General features: G+C 37.8%; 1 protein-coding gene across 2 annotated transcripts in view; it reads right to left on the reverse strand.

Moving 5' to 3' along the window:
• Positions 1 to 4,837: 4,837 nt before the first annotated feature.
• The window catches only part of GALC (galactosylceramidase), a 33,281-nt gene continuing 19,831 nt past the window's right edge, over positions 4,838 to 18,287 (reverse strand). For both annotated transcript variants that reach the window (XM_018082924.2, XM_018082925.2), the window contains exons 10-17: positions 18,008 to 18,135; positions 17,466 to 17,555; positions 16,198 to 16,287; positions 15,710 to 15,854; positions 14,974 to 15,154; positions 12,029 to 12,192; positions 10,359 to 10,435; positions 4,838 to 7,506 (exon numbers count right to left, since the gene is read on the reverse strand). In XM_018082924.2, the coding sequence (XP_017938413.1) occupies positions 7,363 to 7,506; positions 10,359 to 10,435; positions 12,029 to 12,192; positions 14,974 to 15,154; positions 15,710 to 15,854; positions 16,198 to 16,287; positions 17,466 to 17,555; positions 18,008 to 18,135 (1,019 nt within the window). In that variant the 3' untranslated portion in view covers positions 4,838 to 7,362. The remainder of the gene's footprint in view (positions 7,507 to 10,358; positions 10,436 to 12,028; positions 12,193 to 14,973; positions 15,155 to 15,709; positions 15,855 to 16,197; positions 16,288 to 17,465; positions 17,556 to 18,007; positions 18,136 to 18,287) is intronic.

The following is an 18,287-nucleotide window of genomic DNA, read 5'->3' on the forward strand; positions in this document are numbered from 1 at the left end:
TGTGCAACAGAAAAAAATTCTTATTTAGCAAGGAGATGGGTTGAACAATCAACAGGGTACTCTCACCTTCTCCTTCTGGTACAGGCTTGCCTGGCTGCATTTTTTCTATAATGCTGGCAAAACTATTTATTTAGGATAAAGCATCAGTTGAGTAGCAAGAAAAAAAATGAAGTTCAATCATTAAACAGCAATCTTAGACTGAATAGGAAATAGTCAGCTTATGCCAGAGACATTGTGCATCCCAGTGAAGCTTTACAGATCTCTGCACCAAGACATCAGTGTGCACCTCAGTTCAGCACAAACCTGGCTGACCTCTTGCCAGTGAACACTATCATTTATTGCTCCCACTACAAGAGCAATCACATTAGAAGGGAATATGGACATCCTTAACAGGATTTGCTGTTTGTCATTGCCATCTGCTCTTTCAAATGACTTTGTTAACGCTGTATAATCAAGCTAAGAGGCTATAGAGTTGCTCCTGTGTGATCTCAGACTGGTCGATGTACATGAAGCTTTCCAAAACCTTGGAAGGGGGGTGGTAGCAACAGAGAAACATTTTCCCTTTTCATACAGTTCTGCTGCCATGTTCAAAGGGAAGAAATCTTCTGCAATCAGGAGCAGGACTGATTCACACACATCACAGATATGCCTTTCAGCTGCATAACCTGTGTTCATGTTTTCTAACCTTTTCTAATCCTAGAGCTCTTGGGAAATGCAGTGTCTATAATTAGCTAAAATACTTTTACTTTTTAGCAACAATGATATCCTGAATTCTCTTCAGGCATTTAACTAAAATATTGTGTCCTGGGATAAAAAGTGTTTTCCCCTGGAGTTAGAAAAGTGGTTAACCCCGGGGGGTGGTGGTCCTGGTGTGCCGGGGCCAATCAGAAGCTACATTTCGCTACTGAAAAAATCAACATATGGCACAGGCCAGAAGAGAAGGAAGTTGAGGTAGTTGAAAAGGTTGTAGCCACGTTGTGAAGCCACGAGGAGGGAGGGCCAGCAGGCCCTCCCCTCCAGCCTCTGGCTGGGGGGCCTGGAGCAGCACAGTAGCTGAGTGGAGACCCCCAGGGCTGGTGATCGAGGGGGACTCTGAAAGAATTGGAGAGACCCCTGGATCGCACCTTCTTTCCCCTCTTCTGTGAGGGGGAAAGAAAACGGCTGTGTGCAGAGCTGAACAGAGACAGCGGTGGTTGAAAGCCAAAAAGATAGCCAGCAGCAGCAAGATGGCGTGGAGCCAGGCTCAAAGACAGAGAGATGCCCTGCAAGGAGGGAGAGCTGGCAACAGAACAGAGAAAACTCAGTGAAGACTGTTTTGGGGGTAAGACTGAATTAAATCTCCCCAAAACCCCTTTTAGAGACCCTCTTTTGGAAAGAGGGGTGGACTTCCATTTGAAGGGAGTTCAGAAGTGCAGCAGTGTTGGAGAGGAGGAGTGAAAGTCTCTAAGGAAGTCCCCCGAAGGCACAGGGTCAAGTGCCACGGCCCAAGGGTAAAAGGGATAGGGACACGGCACCACACAAAAGGATTCAGACTCGTTTGAAGGTCAGGGGTGCAATGCCACTTTATTAGGGGAAAACAGGGACTCATATAAGGTATGGGCAAGGGGAGGTTCCATAACTGGGGCGGAGCATGGGATTGACAACTCAGGGCAGAATGGGACTGGGGAATAGGGGAAAGATGGGTGGAACTTTGGAGTATCCAGGGGAAAGGACCAATGGGAGCTCACTCTGCACTCACCATCAGCCAATCAGTGAGAGATGAGCGGGAAAACCAGGGGAGAACAAGGGAGTAAACAGCTTTTGGAGGGAAATAACTGAGGGCAAGTCTGAACAAGCCCTGAACAATACAAACCATAGGGAATAACATGGGGGTACATTATAATATGGTATAAAACTGGTAATAAACTGGGGAATAACAAGTCAGTCCGTGGATTTATAGTCCTTTCAGGCTCCATATACTTCCCGCCAGGCCTTGTATCTTTCCCAGTCCAACTGGTGATCCTCCTCAGTTGAGGGATTGGGATTTTCACAAAGTAAAAACAGAAAAATTCTGACTGCAATACTCAAATCTGCTGCCTTAAAAATAAAGGACACTAACTAATACCACAGAAACTAATTTGAAGGAACTGTGACCTGAGAAGTGACAAAAGGACTTTTCTCTTTTCTTCCTGGACTCTTGTTGAAGAAAAAGAGAAATTTAATCTAATGTAAATATATTAACTATCTTTTTTACGATGAAATAAGTTGTTACCTATATATATGTACGTAAATAAACCTTGTAAGTATTTTCCCCTTCCCCCGATGCTGAGTAGCTGTGTTTTGTCTGAAAACCCTCTCACACTGAAGCAAATTGTGGCTGGGGGGCTTGAACTTGGAAATTGGATTTTTGAGGGTCTCAAACTGCGACATTGTTAATGGAAAACAGTAAGGAAGATGGCTGTATTTCGCAGCAGGAACTGAACAAAGGAACAAGCTAAACCTGGACTGTTCTTTGCTTTTCCCTGTACTATTTGGGAACATGTGTGCAGTTTGTTTGGAGGTGGTTTTTTTTAGTGATTGTGTTTGAGGCTTTTTTAATAGTGATTTTGGTGTTATGTCCTCTGTCTTAGACCATGAAGGATCCCCAGATCATAGCTAACGTTATGCACTAAGTTCAGTCTCCTCTTACAAAACCTTGAGTTAAATCTGTATTGAGCCACCTCTAGTACTTTGAATCTATGAGCACAGAAAAAACAAAAAGAATCACTGTTTTCCTGCCCTAAGTGAACTTTAAACTTAGTCACTTGACACAAACAGAAAAGGGATTAAAAGAAAACAGTCAACACTCCAACTCCAAAATACTTTTAGGATACTTTCATCCCTGCTTTCCAGAGATATGTCTAAGTTCAGCCTGGGGTGTACAAAAGTAAAAGTCAGGTTTAATGCACTAGTTACAAAGTTACTAGGAGCCCCTGAAAAAAGTTATTTTTGAGTTCTGTGTCTGTTTCTAACCTTATCCAAATAAAATTCCTTCGGGGCAAATAACTGCATGGAAGTATCTTGGCACACAGTGAAAGCCTGGCAACACTGCTGCAAACACATATTTCCTCTGCTCAATTACTAGTTGGTGCTTTGGTTTCTTTTTAGAACACACGTTCTAGAAACACCACTGTAACGTGGCGGGTACTTTACATGGTAAAGAATCAGTATGCTCCTCGTGAGGTTGTGAGACAAAGAGACTTTATTTTAAAATCTGCGCTGTTTTATCCTTTAACACCATGTGACTTCTTGATCAATGAGGCTACCTATGTCAGCACATGCTCCCCTGGGCTTCTCTGCCCCGGCACATCCCCTGTGCCTTGGACACGCCTCCCACACACCACCTTTATGATTTCAGTGACACTTGAGAATAAATGGAAGAAACATAACTCGTGGCAGGAGGAACTTGCTCATGCTAACTTTTCATGCATTACCTATATGATCAGGATGATTTCTAAGGTTCCAGCCACACACAAAAAAGCAATACCTTTACCTACGATATATTCATTAGAAAATGGATAATCATTTGCATTTTCTGTTTCAGCAAACCCTGACATCATTTGGCACATGATATTTTGTCTCATCAAGTATCAAAGTATAATATTCTCAAAACTAAAAAGGCTATCTGATGATTCCACTACAAGCTTAACAAGTCTTCAAAATTAGGGTGTTTTTTTACAATCTCCCTGCCTACCGTTTTCAGTATATGCTAGACTCATATGACTGTAGTATTTACAAGGGGTTTACAAAACCAACCAACCAAAAAAACACCTCCAAAAAACCAAACCAGCAGAGTGAGAATAATAAAGTCTAAGCACTGTCTGTCTTTGGCCATACCACTGAAATCATCAAGGGCAGCAACAATTATTGTGGTTATTTTCAAAATATGCACAACCCTCCAGCAAGCGAATGAAAATTTATTAAGTGAAAACAACCACCTTGCTGCTACAATGCAATAAAACTGATTCAATAAGGAAAGAGCAGGTCACTACCAGTCCAAATCAAATCTGGAAATAGAAATTTATTTTTGATAGAGTGATACAAGGAGGTGACTGCAAAAGGAACCATCACCGGTAGCCTAAAGTAATAGAGTTTCCTGCAAAGGAGTCACAGTGTTTTGCAGGGTTTGAAAATCCCAAGAACTGCTTGTGTCTAACCTCAAAGGTGGGGTGGTAGAGAAGGGACAGAACCGATCTTGATGCAGTGTTTGCACAGTGGTAGCACACACCTGGTTACTGGAAGGCAGTATTTCCAGGGTAATTCGTATCTTCATTTCCAGGCATGATGGCCTGGAAAACATAACTAGCTCTATGGAATTTCTCCTCTCTTTGTATAGTTGAAAGCTTAAGTTTAGCTGGAAAAAAAAAGTGCATTTGAAGCTAGATCCAAAAGGATACTCAAAGCAAAGAAGCCTCCTTTAAACTTTCAAAGTACATCTGTACAACACCGTCTGTTTCCATATGTAGAAACTGACTTTCAGCTAAATCTTGTAAGACCTTAGTACTCAGCAGTTCTACTTCACTGGTCCTCAAATACAATTTAATTCCCCTCATTAAACACAAAAAAGCCACCCAGAAATATGCAAAATGTATACTGAGCACTACAAGAAAATCATTTTATCAACAGCACAAGTCCTAATGCATATGGATTTTAAGATATTTTTAATGAGGTCTGGGTGGTTATTCAAAGTGTCAGAAAAACTCTTCTAACACAATTAAGTTAATGCCAAGCATATTTATCAGAATCCACAATGAAAAAACTGTCAGCTTTCTTCCTGAAAAAAACAAAGACCCATTTACAGAAGCATTCTACACAAATAAAGGGGGCTTAAGTGTTTTATTTGTCCATTTGGAATGATTAGTGTTTATAATCAACAACATAAATCCACCTCTCAGTGAAAAAGTTGACAGCTTGTTATTGCCAAACATATTACAATCTGCTGAAGGGTGAAGAATTACAGACATATAAAGATGAATAACATTATATCACCATTAAATCACATACTCTGTTCATAGCACTTTAATCCTTTAACATTGTAAACTAAGATTAGGAAAAAAAAATCAACTTGTCCAGTGACAAAATACATTGTGTTTAGTACACAATATAACAGTACAGTTTAATGCACTAGTGCATTGAAAGGTAAAAAAAATGGACAGTTTCTTTGGAATAACTGCATCATTGCTGATCTCTCTCTTGCACAAACACTACCTGCAGCCACAGAAGCTACCAGTAAGTCTTCAGAAGTATCCTACTAGGAAAATCCATCACAGCTAAAATAAATTTATTATGAGATATTATACTCATATTACTTGAATATGAGGACCCAAAATTAAATTCCTTCACATTTGGAGTAACCAGTGACATCCCTTATGAAATCAAGCAAGTAATGAAGAGATCTGCATCCATATTTCAACCATCAAATGAAAGTGATGTGGAAAACAGGCTTTCATTTTTCACCCAGTTAAGTAAACAGTTACTTCATATTTGGAAGCTTTCTAAGAATTTTAAAGTTTAGTGGTCTTAACCATTTTTCAGGGTTACTAGCATGTACAAAATTGAGCAGTATAAGTATAACAGCTAAAAGACAAAGCATTTTCAGTTATTAGAGATGGAACATTCTCTTCTCCAAAACCTAATTTGGAAAGTAAAATTTCATAAAAAATTTCCAGGAATTATTTGTATTGCATTAACTCTACATGAGATGACAACTTCAAAGACTGAAGTTAACACTTACTGGAATCAGCCTTCAAAGTAAAATGGATCAGAAGAATAATCTCTATAAATGCAAGTATACTGCTAATCTTTTTCTCAAGATGTTGCCTGGTACAAATGGCCTCATACAGCTACTACTGCCCTATCAAGTCTGCAGACTACTCACTTGTCAGTTATATAAGATGTGAATGTGAAAAATAGATGGATACAGGAGGTATGTTTCATTATGGCAATAGACATCATCTTCTGACCAACGGCAAACAAGAAAAAATAAGAAGCCAATTGAAGTTGGAATGTGTGTGAGGGAAAATCCCATTCAGTACCTCTTTATATTCTCAATGATTTGCTTTCTTTATAACACAGTAACTTGGGGGAAAAAAAATAAAATGAAGCAACAGCAAAACAGAATCCCTCCTTTCTCAAGGATCTGAAGTTCCCTCTGAATTTCACTCCACGATACATAGGAAAAGTTGAAAAACAGACACTACTGTGTCAGTACCACTGGCTGGCTTATTATACAATTCTGTCTCTGTCCACCTGCTGTCACTTACCTTATGAACAGACTGCAGGCTCTTAAGGGCAAAGACTAATCTTTTTTTATTTTCTTTTATACTAGGAAGTGATAGCATCCATATCTCCTTTGTGCCACAATAATATGGTAAGCTAAATAACATTGTTATGCTTTAATTATTTTCTGTTCTAAGCTTTAGATCCATCAAAAGTGAGAGATTGTTGCCTAAGTTTCTAGAAAACAAAGGCCAGTTTACACACATGATCTGACACAAAAATAAGTACTCTGCTTGCCAGCATCCATGATGCAAAGCTTTTATTCTTTGCACCATGCAAAAAACCCACAAGGTTATCATCAACAAACTATAAGTTATGGTATCTTTTCATCTATTTCAACCCTTTCATTGGAAAGAGGAGGTAGATTAGAAGTAAGGCACATCCTGCACTGCCTGATCAGCCATAAGGCATATTTACATTCCACTGAAAATAGGATCTATTTTAGGGATGGCAATGCAAGTTGGAATAAGTAATCAGGAAGAACTAATCAAATGCACTTGGAGTACCATAATGTCTAGTCACAGACTGTAGCAAAGAAACAGACAAAACATCTTTTTTTTTCTATTGAAAATCTAGGTACTTTATCCAAATGAAACTTGAAAATGATAGACCTACAAAAGTATGGGGCCACTGGCTCATAAGGCTTACTGGCACTTAATTCTTTCTTTCACAGTGAAAGGAACGGACATAACCATGGAAGTGTTAAATAATGCAGCTTAAGATGCACCTGTCTTCAGTTAACTTCTAAAGTTATCTTAAAAGTGAGCTGGTAAGTTAAGATGTTGTTATTAAAAGATATTTAAATCCATGAACTTGTTTTCATCATTACCTTGAACTAAAATTTACCCCAAAAAATCAAAGGGCAAAAATCCCATAGCAACTGGGGGATAAAGTTACAGTCATGTTGACGTCTACTCAAGTAAACCTTTAACAAATAATAAGGACAGAATACAGATTCTTTGCCAACAGATCAATCACAGCATAGCATTAAGCTCTCCTCCAAGTTTGAACTGGCTCTTATTCAAAGTAATATGAGAACTGGGTTCTCCAAATGTGAAAGGCACCTCAGCTGGCTTCAACGTGAAAGTTGTCAAACTGTGCAAACTCAAACGAGCGAGTTCCAAGAGCAGCCCAGCCATTGCTTGGTTTAGAAACAGTGACATTCTCCCAGAGTGGATAACCATTTAACAGTCCTGAGGCAGAATTGCCCTGTCAAAAAAAGGAAAATGTTAGCTTTGTAAAATCCAGCATCTGTGTTGACATTGAGCCTACTCACATGGGAGACGACAAAGCAGAGAGATGTCAAGTCAACTTTCAACTACGTTTCACACATTTTTAATGCAGAGGTGCTTCTAAATATTGCACAGAATCCTCCAGTGTCTATCAGTTCTGTGAAACAGATCTAATGCCTTTACAGGGAATATATAAAAGGCTCATTTTCCCTAACTCACAGCTTTACTAACTCTGTAAAATCTGAAAGGTAAACTGGTTTTCCTCTTCCACTTGTACTAGGCTCCCTCAAACAGCCCTACTGTCTTAAGATATATCTGCCCCTATTTATGATATACATGGCACTAATTCTGCAGAATTAGGCAGAAGTCAAAAGTAAAGATAGATTTAATTTTGTCATTAAGCTGAGAGGAAGAGGAGACAGCAGAACTTTCAAGTATCACTCAAGCTACTTCAAGCCATTGAAATTAAAAACAGTTTCAGGAAAAATTACAGTTTATCTTGCCAGTGTTCCACTAAACAGTATTTAGAAAAAAGTACTTCAGTTTAATTGTATTTCTTAATCTGAAAGACAATTATAGACACAGGTAAAAGCAAAGAATGCCTTACAAGAAGGAGTTAATGTAAGAATTCTTTAAAGAGGGCTCTGCTCTTCTGTTATTACATCAAAAATATATTTGGTACAAAAAACTTGAACAGCACAGAGGGAAGTTTGAAGCACCGAAATTTTAAAGTTACCGTGAATGTCTTGTGTTTTAAGTTATTTATGTTCAGTAAACCTTCAGGTTAACAAATGTTTTGACCTGTTTTACATATGGCAATCACTATCATAAATGTAGGTGTACCACAGCCAAAAGTAAACTACATCCATTCCAGTGAATGACTCAGGTACAAGTGTCCCTTTGTCTCCAAATGACAAGAGAAAAAAAACCAGCTCCTAATACTCAATGACATTTTAGCATGAGGGACTCAGTGCATCATTTTAGAAGAGTTATCTTCAGTAGCAGATCTCCCCAGCTAGGATTCAAGTTTCCCCACATTCCAGACCACACTGCAGTTACAAACGTTATATTAGACAATGGGATTAGGCATTCAGAAGAAGGAATTAAGGCCTTTTAGTTAATTGCACCAATGTCACACCCAGGTGAGTGCACAGGTATATTTAAAGTAGAGTGTCATAGTTTGAGATTGGCCCCCCCCAAGAGTCGGGGGCTCAGAGGTGACTGGGTGCCAGGGTTCCTTGGAGAGCCAATCACCATTCATGTTGTTTGCTTCTGCTGAAAAATCATATATACACAGCACCAGAAGCTGTTGGCAGTTTTTCTATTGGTGTCTGCTGCGTGTAGTTGTAGAAGGCCAGGGGGTGGCTGGGCTCCTTCTTTCCCCCTCCGGGGGATAGGGGAGCCCTGCGTCCCCCAACTCTGCCTAGGCCAGAGGTAAGAGGCAGCATTTGGAGTGTGTGCTGTGAAGGAAGAGATTCACAGCACCTGAGGTAAGAGGGAGGAGGCTAGGCTCTCTTCCCCCACCCCTGCAGCTGCGGGACGCTTAGGACAGTGCATAACTGGACCGAGCTGCCTGTGGCCAAGGCTAGGGGGCTTTTTTCCCCCCACACTGCATTGAGACTGGTAGGGGGTGGATTTTAAGGCTCAGCATTAAAGCAGAGCCAAGTGGACAGGCTGATAATAAAACAGCTTGGTGCTAGGGAGAAGAATCCCAGGCAAAATTGGAGACGAGCCAAGAGCTCGGGAGTTGCCCAGCTGAAAACTGACTCGGAGGACGCTTGATAAGCTGAACTACACTGCAGCAGCCTACGAATCGAGGTATGAGACTGAGAAAGAGAAATCACACAGCAGACCGAGGAGAAAGGACTCAAAGCTATCTTCTTGGACTTCGTGAGGAGAAAAAAACTTCCACAAACAGCTGGAGCTTGGTGAGGGGGGAGCGTTCGGGCCCCGAACACTCCCATGAGGGAGAGACTGGTTACTTCCCAGCCTGAAAAGGTTTCTCCTGGACTAAAGTTAAAGGGAGGGGCTTAAAGGACTGATAGAAGTGTAATAATATATATATATATAGTTGCCTTTAGTTTGTATAGTATTTATTTGTGTAAATAAATGTATATATTTCCCCTTCCCCCTATAGAAGCCTCTGGCCTGAAAGTTTCTCTCCGGTGTTTGGATAAATTGTGGGAACGGGTGAGAGGAAGCCTGGAAATTGGATTTTGGATTTTCTAATGTGGCTCAGACTGCCACATTTGAGAGTACTTTCCTCTCCAAGTGTCTATGGTCGAAAAGAGTGGAGTGGAGGGGAAAGAAAAAAATGTGGGCAGGCTTCTCATTAACTGTAGCCCATTTATACAGCAACATTACGCTCATGCTTATTTATAACAGTAGAGAAGGTTGGCAGCTCATCTGAGTTTCCTAGTTCTTTACTAGCTGCACATACAAGGCCTTAGCCTGCAAAGGGAACTGGTAGCAGACAGATTTGTAAAACAGGCCAGTTTTGTAGTCTACTGACTGTCTTCAGAAAAAGAAAAATCAGATCTTTTTGTTAGCTTAAACAAGAGATTTGCCTCTCTGACCCTCCTACCTCCATCTTCCAATTCATCATTTATTTTCTATACCCTCTACAGTTTCTCAAGATCCTTTTAAAAATACAGGCAGCAGAACTTGGTATGGCATTTTAATATTGGTTTAAAATAACAGATATTATTTATGTTTTAGATAGGGTAAACTAATACAAGTAGACCATCAATAGTATAGCATTGTTTTGTCTAAACCATTTAGGACTGAAGTTTCATAACTGTTTTTCTGGCTTTTTGCCGGTGTCCTTACCTGAATGTTGAGAGTAAGTGTGTGCCATGCATTATCCCGGACACCAGAAAGTCCTTTCATTAATATTTCTTCTCCAGCTGCAAAACATGCTTAAGTTAACAAACTGTTACTTCAGCCTTTTGCTGATGCTGATAAGTACCAAGCCAGCAAAAACAAAATAATATCTATTTTTCAGAAGTGCTCAGGACTGACATTTTACCAATTTCAATCGCAGCATGGAAGGCTTAACATGCAAACCGGGCTCTACATTATCAGTGCATTCTCCTCTTTTGCCAGGACTGTTTTCCCACTAAAATCTCTAATGCTCTTTGCAATTTGGCATAAGATGAGAATTCGCTCTATTGAGAGTAGGAGTTCATGAAGTGTGACAGTAGCTATAGTATCTATAAGACCTCCTTCTTTGTGTATTGTTTGGAACTATTTTAAATCACAGGGTTGGAGTTGCCACATCATCACGTTGCTTAGTTCTACTCAAAATTTAAGCTAAGCAAAAATTGGGTGTGCTTGACACCCGGATGGAAGACCTGAAAAAAAAAATTAAGTGCTACAAGTCTTCAATTATTCAGCAGACAGCTTTAGCTGCAAGGTAATGTAACATTCAGGCTCCCTTCTACAAATCTATAAAGATGACCAAAAATCACTGTGCAGAAAAAAATTATCATATTGTGTAACAAGTGTCTCAGCCTTAAATAATGAGGTGGTTAATCATTTTATCGAGGAAAAATTAGTTTTGACAGCCTGAGAAACTAATTGGGTAATGTTGCGATGTCTTATTAAAAATAAATACTGGAGTTGATTCTAAACACAAGTATATTTTTACATGCAGCTGAAATTTAAGTTTTTATGGAGTTAGACATTGCAAGGAGCACCAGTATGCTAAGGGAAGATATGTAAAACTTCCTTTATGCTACTTGTCCATGGTAAAAAAGGAAAGGAACATGCACACAAACACATAACAATATATCTGATCAGATATTATTGTATTTGTATTGTATTTTTGTAGATCTAGAAGCTGCATTTGACTCATCAGAAATTACTGCAAATTTTAACTCATGAAGTGATAGGAAATCCATTTAAACAACATAAGCTGCCACTATTTTAAAGAAAAGAACTTTTAGCTACTGATGAAGTTTTATGACACACTCTTTCATGTGCCTGTCAAATGCTCTACAGATGGAATGTTAGCATCACAAGTAGAATATGCTCTCACTCCACTGAGCTAGACTAACAGTAGGATGCATAATTTGAGGAAAAAGTAGGCCACTCATCAGCATCACCTAAGCCAGATGTATGTACAGTGACTTGCACTGCTCTTCAAGACAAGTCCCTGCATGTCACTCAGGATTTTTTTCAATGTGTAGTTTAAGAAGACAGATCAAATCCTTCTGTAATTAATACTGTATCAGAGTATGTATGAAAAGTAAAATAGTTTATATTTTCTAGTGTAAAATAGGTTTTGTCAGTGGAAAAAGAAAAAAATCCAGATAGCTAAGCCTAAGTAGCCAGCCAGTAGCCTCAAGATGCTTTCTCCATCTACAAAAAGGGTCCATTATTAGAGCACAATAGTGATGACAACTGAACTATAAAATCTGAATGTTAGCCATTTTTATCAAGGTTGTCAAAAAGACATGTTCATATGCCAGCATCCTCTTCAGCAAAGAGCTGCTTACCTATATCACGAGTCACTCTGTAGGTGCCATCTGCAAAAACCCAGAAGAAAACTCCCTTGGTACGTCGAACATAGATCCCACCATTGTCAACTCTTCCCGCAATAAATACACCCCCATCATGTTGCTTTTCTATGTAGATGTCACAGGTGACTGTCATGTTTACCCTGTAAGAGAAGTTCAGTGTTTTCAGAAGGAAGGAATCAATTGTTTTAAGCAGGCAGTAGGTATTCCTTATTCAGTAGAGCAACCTTCTTAAGGAAAGATTTAGCAATCTTAATGTGGGAGAAACACAGAACTTGTTTAGACTCATTCCCACATGTGAGTTCATAGATTTTCATAAGCATGGCAATTCTCAGAAACCAACAACAAAACAAAGTGTTTTGTCAGCAAGTTTCAATTAATTATTAAAATAAAATTTAAGAAAACCAACCCACACAAACAAAAATCTACCAAACAGTAGTTTTGCATGTCCACAGAAAAGCTGTCCGGTCTGCAAAATAAAAGTTGCTTCTAGATAAATCAAATCCAAGATTCAAGGTCATAGCACCAGATCTGCTAAAATTTGCCGTTTCTCTAGGATTTTTAATAGAGGACAGGTCTTAAATAATCCAGACTGCTTGCCCCAAAGCCAAAACAAATGTTTTTAAACAAAATGTTCAAATATGTTGAAATTATTCGATTTTCCTGAGGTGATACTCCAGCTCAACAGTAAGACACTATATTATACACATAATGACAGCTGTGAAGGAGAATAAAGCAAAGTGATACCAGAACCATCAAATAGCACCTAGTAAATTTACACAACTTATTCCTCCCCAAAGTTGCACAACAAGCCTTTCAATCATAAAAATTAAAAGCATTCTTTACCTCTATTAATGTATATTCAAACTAAAAATCTATATCCCATATCTGAAAACATTTGCAATATGGATACAGCTGCAAGGTCACATATTTAGGAGGTTTATAATTATCCATGATTATTTACAGAATGCAAAAAGACTCTGTGACACCAGCTCAGCTGATAACTGAATGAAAGAATACCTATTTTAGATATCTTTTCTCCTCACCTCTAACACAATAGTAATGTTATAAGAAGTATTAGATTCTTGGATATATATTCATTACACAAACCAGATTACTTTCGTGACTCCCTATGTATTAAACAAGAGAACCCCCACATCCTCCTTAAGCCATTATTAAGAGACTGGAAGCAATGAATAATTAATTAAATAGTAATGTTTCAGAATATAGCTAGGTTCAATAAAACAATCAGAGCAAAACACTATCAAATTCAGAAGAAGGGAAAAAAAGGCTTTCACATGCACAAGTTTAAAATGCAAACTAAAGCCAACTAAATAATCCTGAAACTGAATCATAATAAATTGCCACTAACGACTGAAGTCACATATGATTCCACAGAGAAATTTAGCCAAGATTGGTTCTGAATTTTAATAGCATACACTAATTGTTGAAAACATCTGCCAGAGACAAGATTAGCTTTAAACTGAGCATGAAGCAAACAAATCTGAGGGCCTGAAATTGAAGATCAGCATTACAAAAAGTTACAGATCAGTAAAACTTGAAGAATCACCTGAATATTCACGACACAAACATGGTTCTGAAAATAAGATGAAGATTCAGAAAGAACTGGATCAAAAATGAAATAATAGGAAGTGTTTAGGAATGTCAGTACAGTAATTTAAGAATACAGCCTGCGTAGCTGTTATAGGAATCACTGTATATGATTTACTCAATGAGGGAAAGTTGATTATAGGGGAATATGAGATTTTTTCTTAACAGAGGGCTGTAAAAGAAAACATCAGATAACTGAAGAACAAGCTCCAGTTACAAGATTATGGTATTCTTCCAGGCTTCAGATCAAAGTGATTCAATCACTTCTCCAGGCCTGAAATTAGAAGTGTGAAGCAAGTCCTTAAAAAGCATTTGGGACATCAATGATCTAATCAAAGCGAAAAAAATGTGACAGAATGGCTACTTTAAAGACCATATCCAAAGAATTTAAGCTAGACTTCTTAGTAGAAGAAAAAGTTTTAAGCATGAAGTTTATCCTTACTATAAAAGCACAATTAGTTAACAGGCTCTTTCCCAAATGCTTCTTAATTCTAAATAAACATTATTCTAAAATATGCTGCTTGATTCCAAATTACCATTACAGCTCCTAGAAAAAATTGCAATTGTAACCATACTCTTATCAAAGCAGTAAACCTCAGTTACATCTACCCAGAAATAAAACTGGTTGAAGTAGCAGTTGAATCAAATCCACACAATTCTAGGAACTGCTCAGAAGATGGCAGTCTGCAACAAATACAACTGAATTATCCATTAAATAGTCTGGATATTATGAGATTGATCAAATTGTTAACAATTAATCCAGATAACTCAAAATTATGTAATTTAAAAGTAATCAATTTTTTTTGTCCCATTTAAAAAATATTGAAACTCAGGGCATATTTTGAATTCGGATTTTGACTTGGTCTTTCTAGTACATCAACTCAGATCCATTATTCTGAAAAAATAGCTTGAAAAAAATATGCAAGACAGAAATTAAAAAAAAAATATGCAAGACAGAAATTAAAAAAAAATTATGCAAGACAGAAATTAAAAAAAAATATGCAAGACAGAAATTAAAAAAAAAAATATGCAAGACAGTGTAGCAGTGGGCCAAGTAATCAAGAGATGCAGTGGACTACCCATCCTTTAAGAGTCATTTAGACAGACACAGTTGATCCTTGGCCCTGAGCAGCACTCAATGACTTTTGGAGGTCCCTGTGACATCATTCCTACATATGTACAGAGAATTTGAATGCAAAAGCACAAGCCCTCTGTCCAAGAGAAATGAGGCTCGAGATAGATTAACTGATCCTAACTCACACTGGTAAGGAGGACATTTCCCCAAACGTCTCTAGAAAATAGTATTTACATACCACTGAAAATTTCCTATGATACTGATGGTCTGGTCTGCATCAGAAACCCAAGTGATGGGCCGCTGAACCACCACCTGGCGGAGTGTGAACACATGATCTCCTGGGTCAGAAGCATTTACAAAGTATTCAAAGACACCTGTCTGATCTGCAAAATTTGGGGCTTCACTGAAAGGTGGATTACCTGTTCAGAAAATAAAATACATATCAACTCCAAAACATTATTTTTCTTCTAAATACTCTTGTTTTCAGAAATTTCCCCTGAAAATTTTCTTCAGAATTTTGACCTGCCATATGAAAGCATAGTCTCCGAAATTGAAGTTTTTAAGTAGACATCAGTTTTCGCAAACACACGAACAAAGTAAATTGCCTTCTTCCCTACCTCCCTTCCAAAAAAATAGTTCACTATAATTATGAGCTATACCATTTGCATCAAGAATTTCAGAACTGCTAGTGAACATCCAGTTAAGACACAGAGTAAAATACACCTGATTTGAAGTGAAGTGTACAGGTGTAAGTTGTTGGAGAAACAGATATAAATAAAAAAATAAAATAAATTAAAAAAAAAACAAAAACACACCAAAAAACCAAAACAAACAAACCAACCCCCCCCCCAAAAAAAAACCAAAACAACGAAACAGACCTCAGACTACTTCATGTAGCATAACTTACTGCCTTTCTACATTATGGTTGTACCTGTGTGTGAATAAAACTTTTGGATAACAGAATTCTGACTTACGTATATTAAAATCATCTTTGTAATTTGAAGGAAAGGGATGAGGTGGAGGCGGCTCTGGGTAAATGCATTTATGTCCTGTCTTGAGTGTGGTTAAAGTGTAGACTTCATCCACATCTAGATCTAAAGAAAATCTTCCCCTCCACACCTAGAATTGAAGAAAGCTCAAGCTGCAAAAATTAAACAACTAAATGACTAAATACTCAAATTCTCAAATTAAAGAAGATCCTCTAAAGTCCTGCTTTAAGGCAAACGTCCTGTCTTCTTGCCTCAGCATTTAATATCTCCAGGCTATTTTGAAAACTCCTTTCCCCCAAATTCTTTATTACCTCCAAGAAAGGTTGTATACAACTGGTAAAATTGTAACCAAAAGGCCTTAATGAAATGTGCCCTAAATATGCATCTTAAGCATAAAAGTCAAGGAGTTTCAGCAAAGGGGGAAGATGCACCTGAAATTGAAGAGAGACTGTAATTACAACTGATCAGCTCACCTTTACAGGGCGGAGTCGCTGAAAAAGACTCGAGTTTCCAGAGTCAAAACCAAGTCTAGAATGCCACACTTGAAGGGTTTCCACCATAAACTACAACAAAACACAATATACAATTTAACACAACAGCAGCAAAATAAACAACCTTGAATATTCACCTTCAGAAGTATCAGTCCTCTATGGGTGTCTAATTTTTGTTATTTTAAAGCTGTTAAATGATCACATTAGAGACTGCGACTCCGCTCAGCTAGTCATTACATATGCCTTATACTTTTATCAATTATACATCAATAATGTCCTAACATGCAGCAATCTTGTTTTTAAAGACAGAAAGCATTGCAATCACACAACATAATCTTTAGCTTCTCTTTTACCAACAATGGTACCCCTTTGATAGGAGTAACTAGACTGAAATAATCTCCCGCTAATTTCACTTTAACGAGACCTTTAATTTAGTTACTGGTCCTTTGATATCCATTTTTGAGCAAAGTATTTTGCTTACAGATCTCCGAAATTCTGCAATACTATGACATATCAATAACATTAGCTACAAATTTTAATCATACCTAATCCCTAAAATTAGGGATATAAGCAAGCAACCTAGAGCTTGCTTTTCCTAAGCAAATCATTTTATTGCCAAAAGTACTGTCCAAGCTGTCTCCTTGTAAAGAAAACCAATGTCATCAAAAACCAAATTCTGAATAAGTAAACTCTGTCAACTTCTGAGAAGGAATCATCCAAATCAATTAACAAAGATTCACTCCAGTTTATAGTGAAAGTATTGTTCACATTTCAGAGTGAAATTTAGTTTAGCAAGATTAAAAAAGAGAATAAACAAACCAACAACTGGGAGATTCTCAGAATTTTCACAGGATGCAACAACATAACCTACAGCATAAAATCAACCAGTTATTCCCCTGGAAAGGAGCTGATGGCCATGCTGGCCAGATAAACTCCATCAGCATAGTCAGAGCACCCAGCATTGGAATAAATTCTAAAGAAAACTCCAGCTGCATGTCTCTTCTGGGGAATTTCTTCTTCAATATACAGGTGATAAGACTGGGAGGTAACAATTCTACAATTTCAGTCATGACATTGCATCTCCTGGTAAAAGCAGAATTCGAATGCTTAAAACTTTGCCAGGTGTGCACAGTCTCTGGTATTGGAGGCTGTTAATTTCTTGCTAACCTGTGGTACTGTCTTGCATGTATTTGATTATGAATAGTAGTTCATTTTACAAGATTGTTCAAGCGTATTCAAGATCTACTTACAAATGATCCTTTGAGGTAGAAAGTTGCTCTCTGAGGTGTGACACTGAAATTAGGTAGTGGAGGCCTGATACACTGAGAGTGATTATGAGTCTGAAGAAAAAAATAAATTTAACAGAAGGAACATTAATTACTGGAATGCATCACAAGGCAACCCATAGGAAAAACATGCAGCATAGAATTGAAATTAAAAAAGCACTCATTTATTTCACTGTTAACATAATAACTACAATTATACTACTTTAATAATGTTATTTTTAATACTGATTTTAAAAAAGCACATGATTAAACTTCCTCCCAGAGTGTGTAATCAAATTAAAGCTAATTTGTGATAAAAAGATAAAGAAGACATATATACTGGTCTTCAGGAAGACTCAATTAGCTATTCAAAACCTCACGTAGAAAAAAGGCCCTCTAGTGGACTCACTAACAAAGCTACCAGAATCAAAGGACATTCACAGATTCTGAACTACATAAAATCAAGACAGGTCCTTCATAACAAAACATTATCTTTCCTAGTTCATTGGAATTGCTGATGCACATACCATAGTTTCAATGATGATGGTAAGGTTCCCTAGACCATCTGTCAGAGCTACAAAACTGCCACCTCCTTCTAAGTGTCCATCCACTTGCAAGTATGACCAGCCTGGCTGAGTAAATTGTGTTGTGTGTGCTGAGACAATATGAATAAAAATCAGAATACAGTAAGACTTAATAAAAAATAGTACCATTTTCAGTCTTAATTAAATTTCTCTCATACATGCTTACACAATAAAAACCTGATTTGGGGAAGAAAGTAATAGAACTTCCATAATAAATTCTACC

This window comes from Manacus vitellinus, unplaced genomic scaffold, assembly GCF_001715985.3.
Source record: "Manacus vitellinus isolate BGI_N305 unplaced genomic scaffold, ASM171598v3 scaffold_6_pilon, whole genome shotgun sequence".
NCBI lineage: Eukaryota > Metazoa > Chordata > Aves > Passeriformes > Pipridae > Manacus > Manacus vitellinus.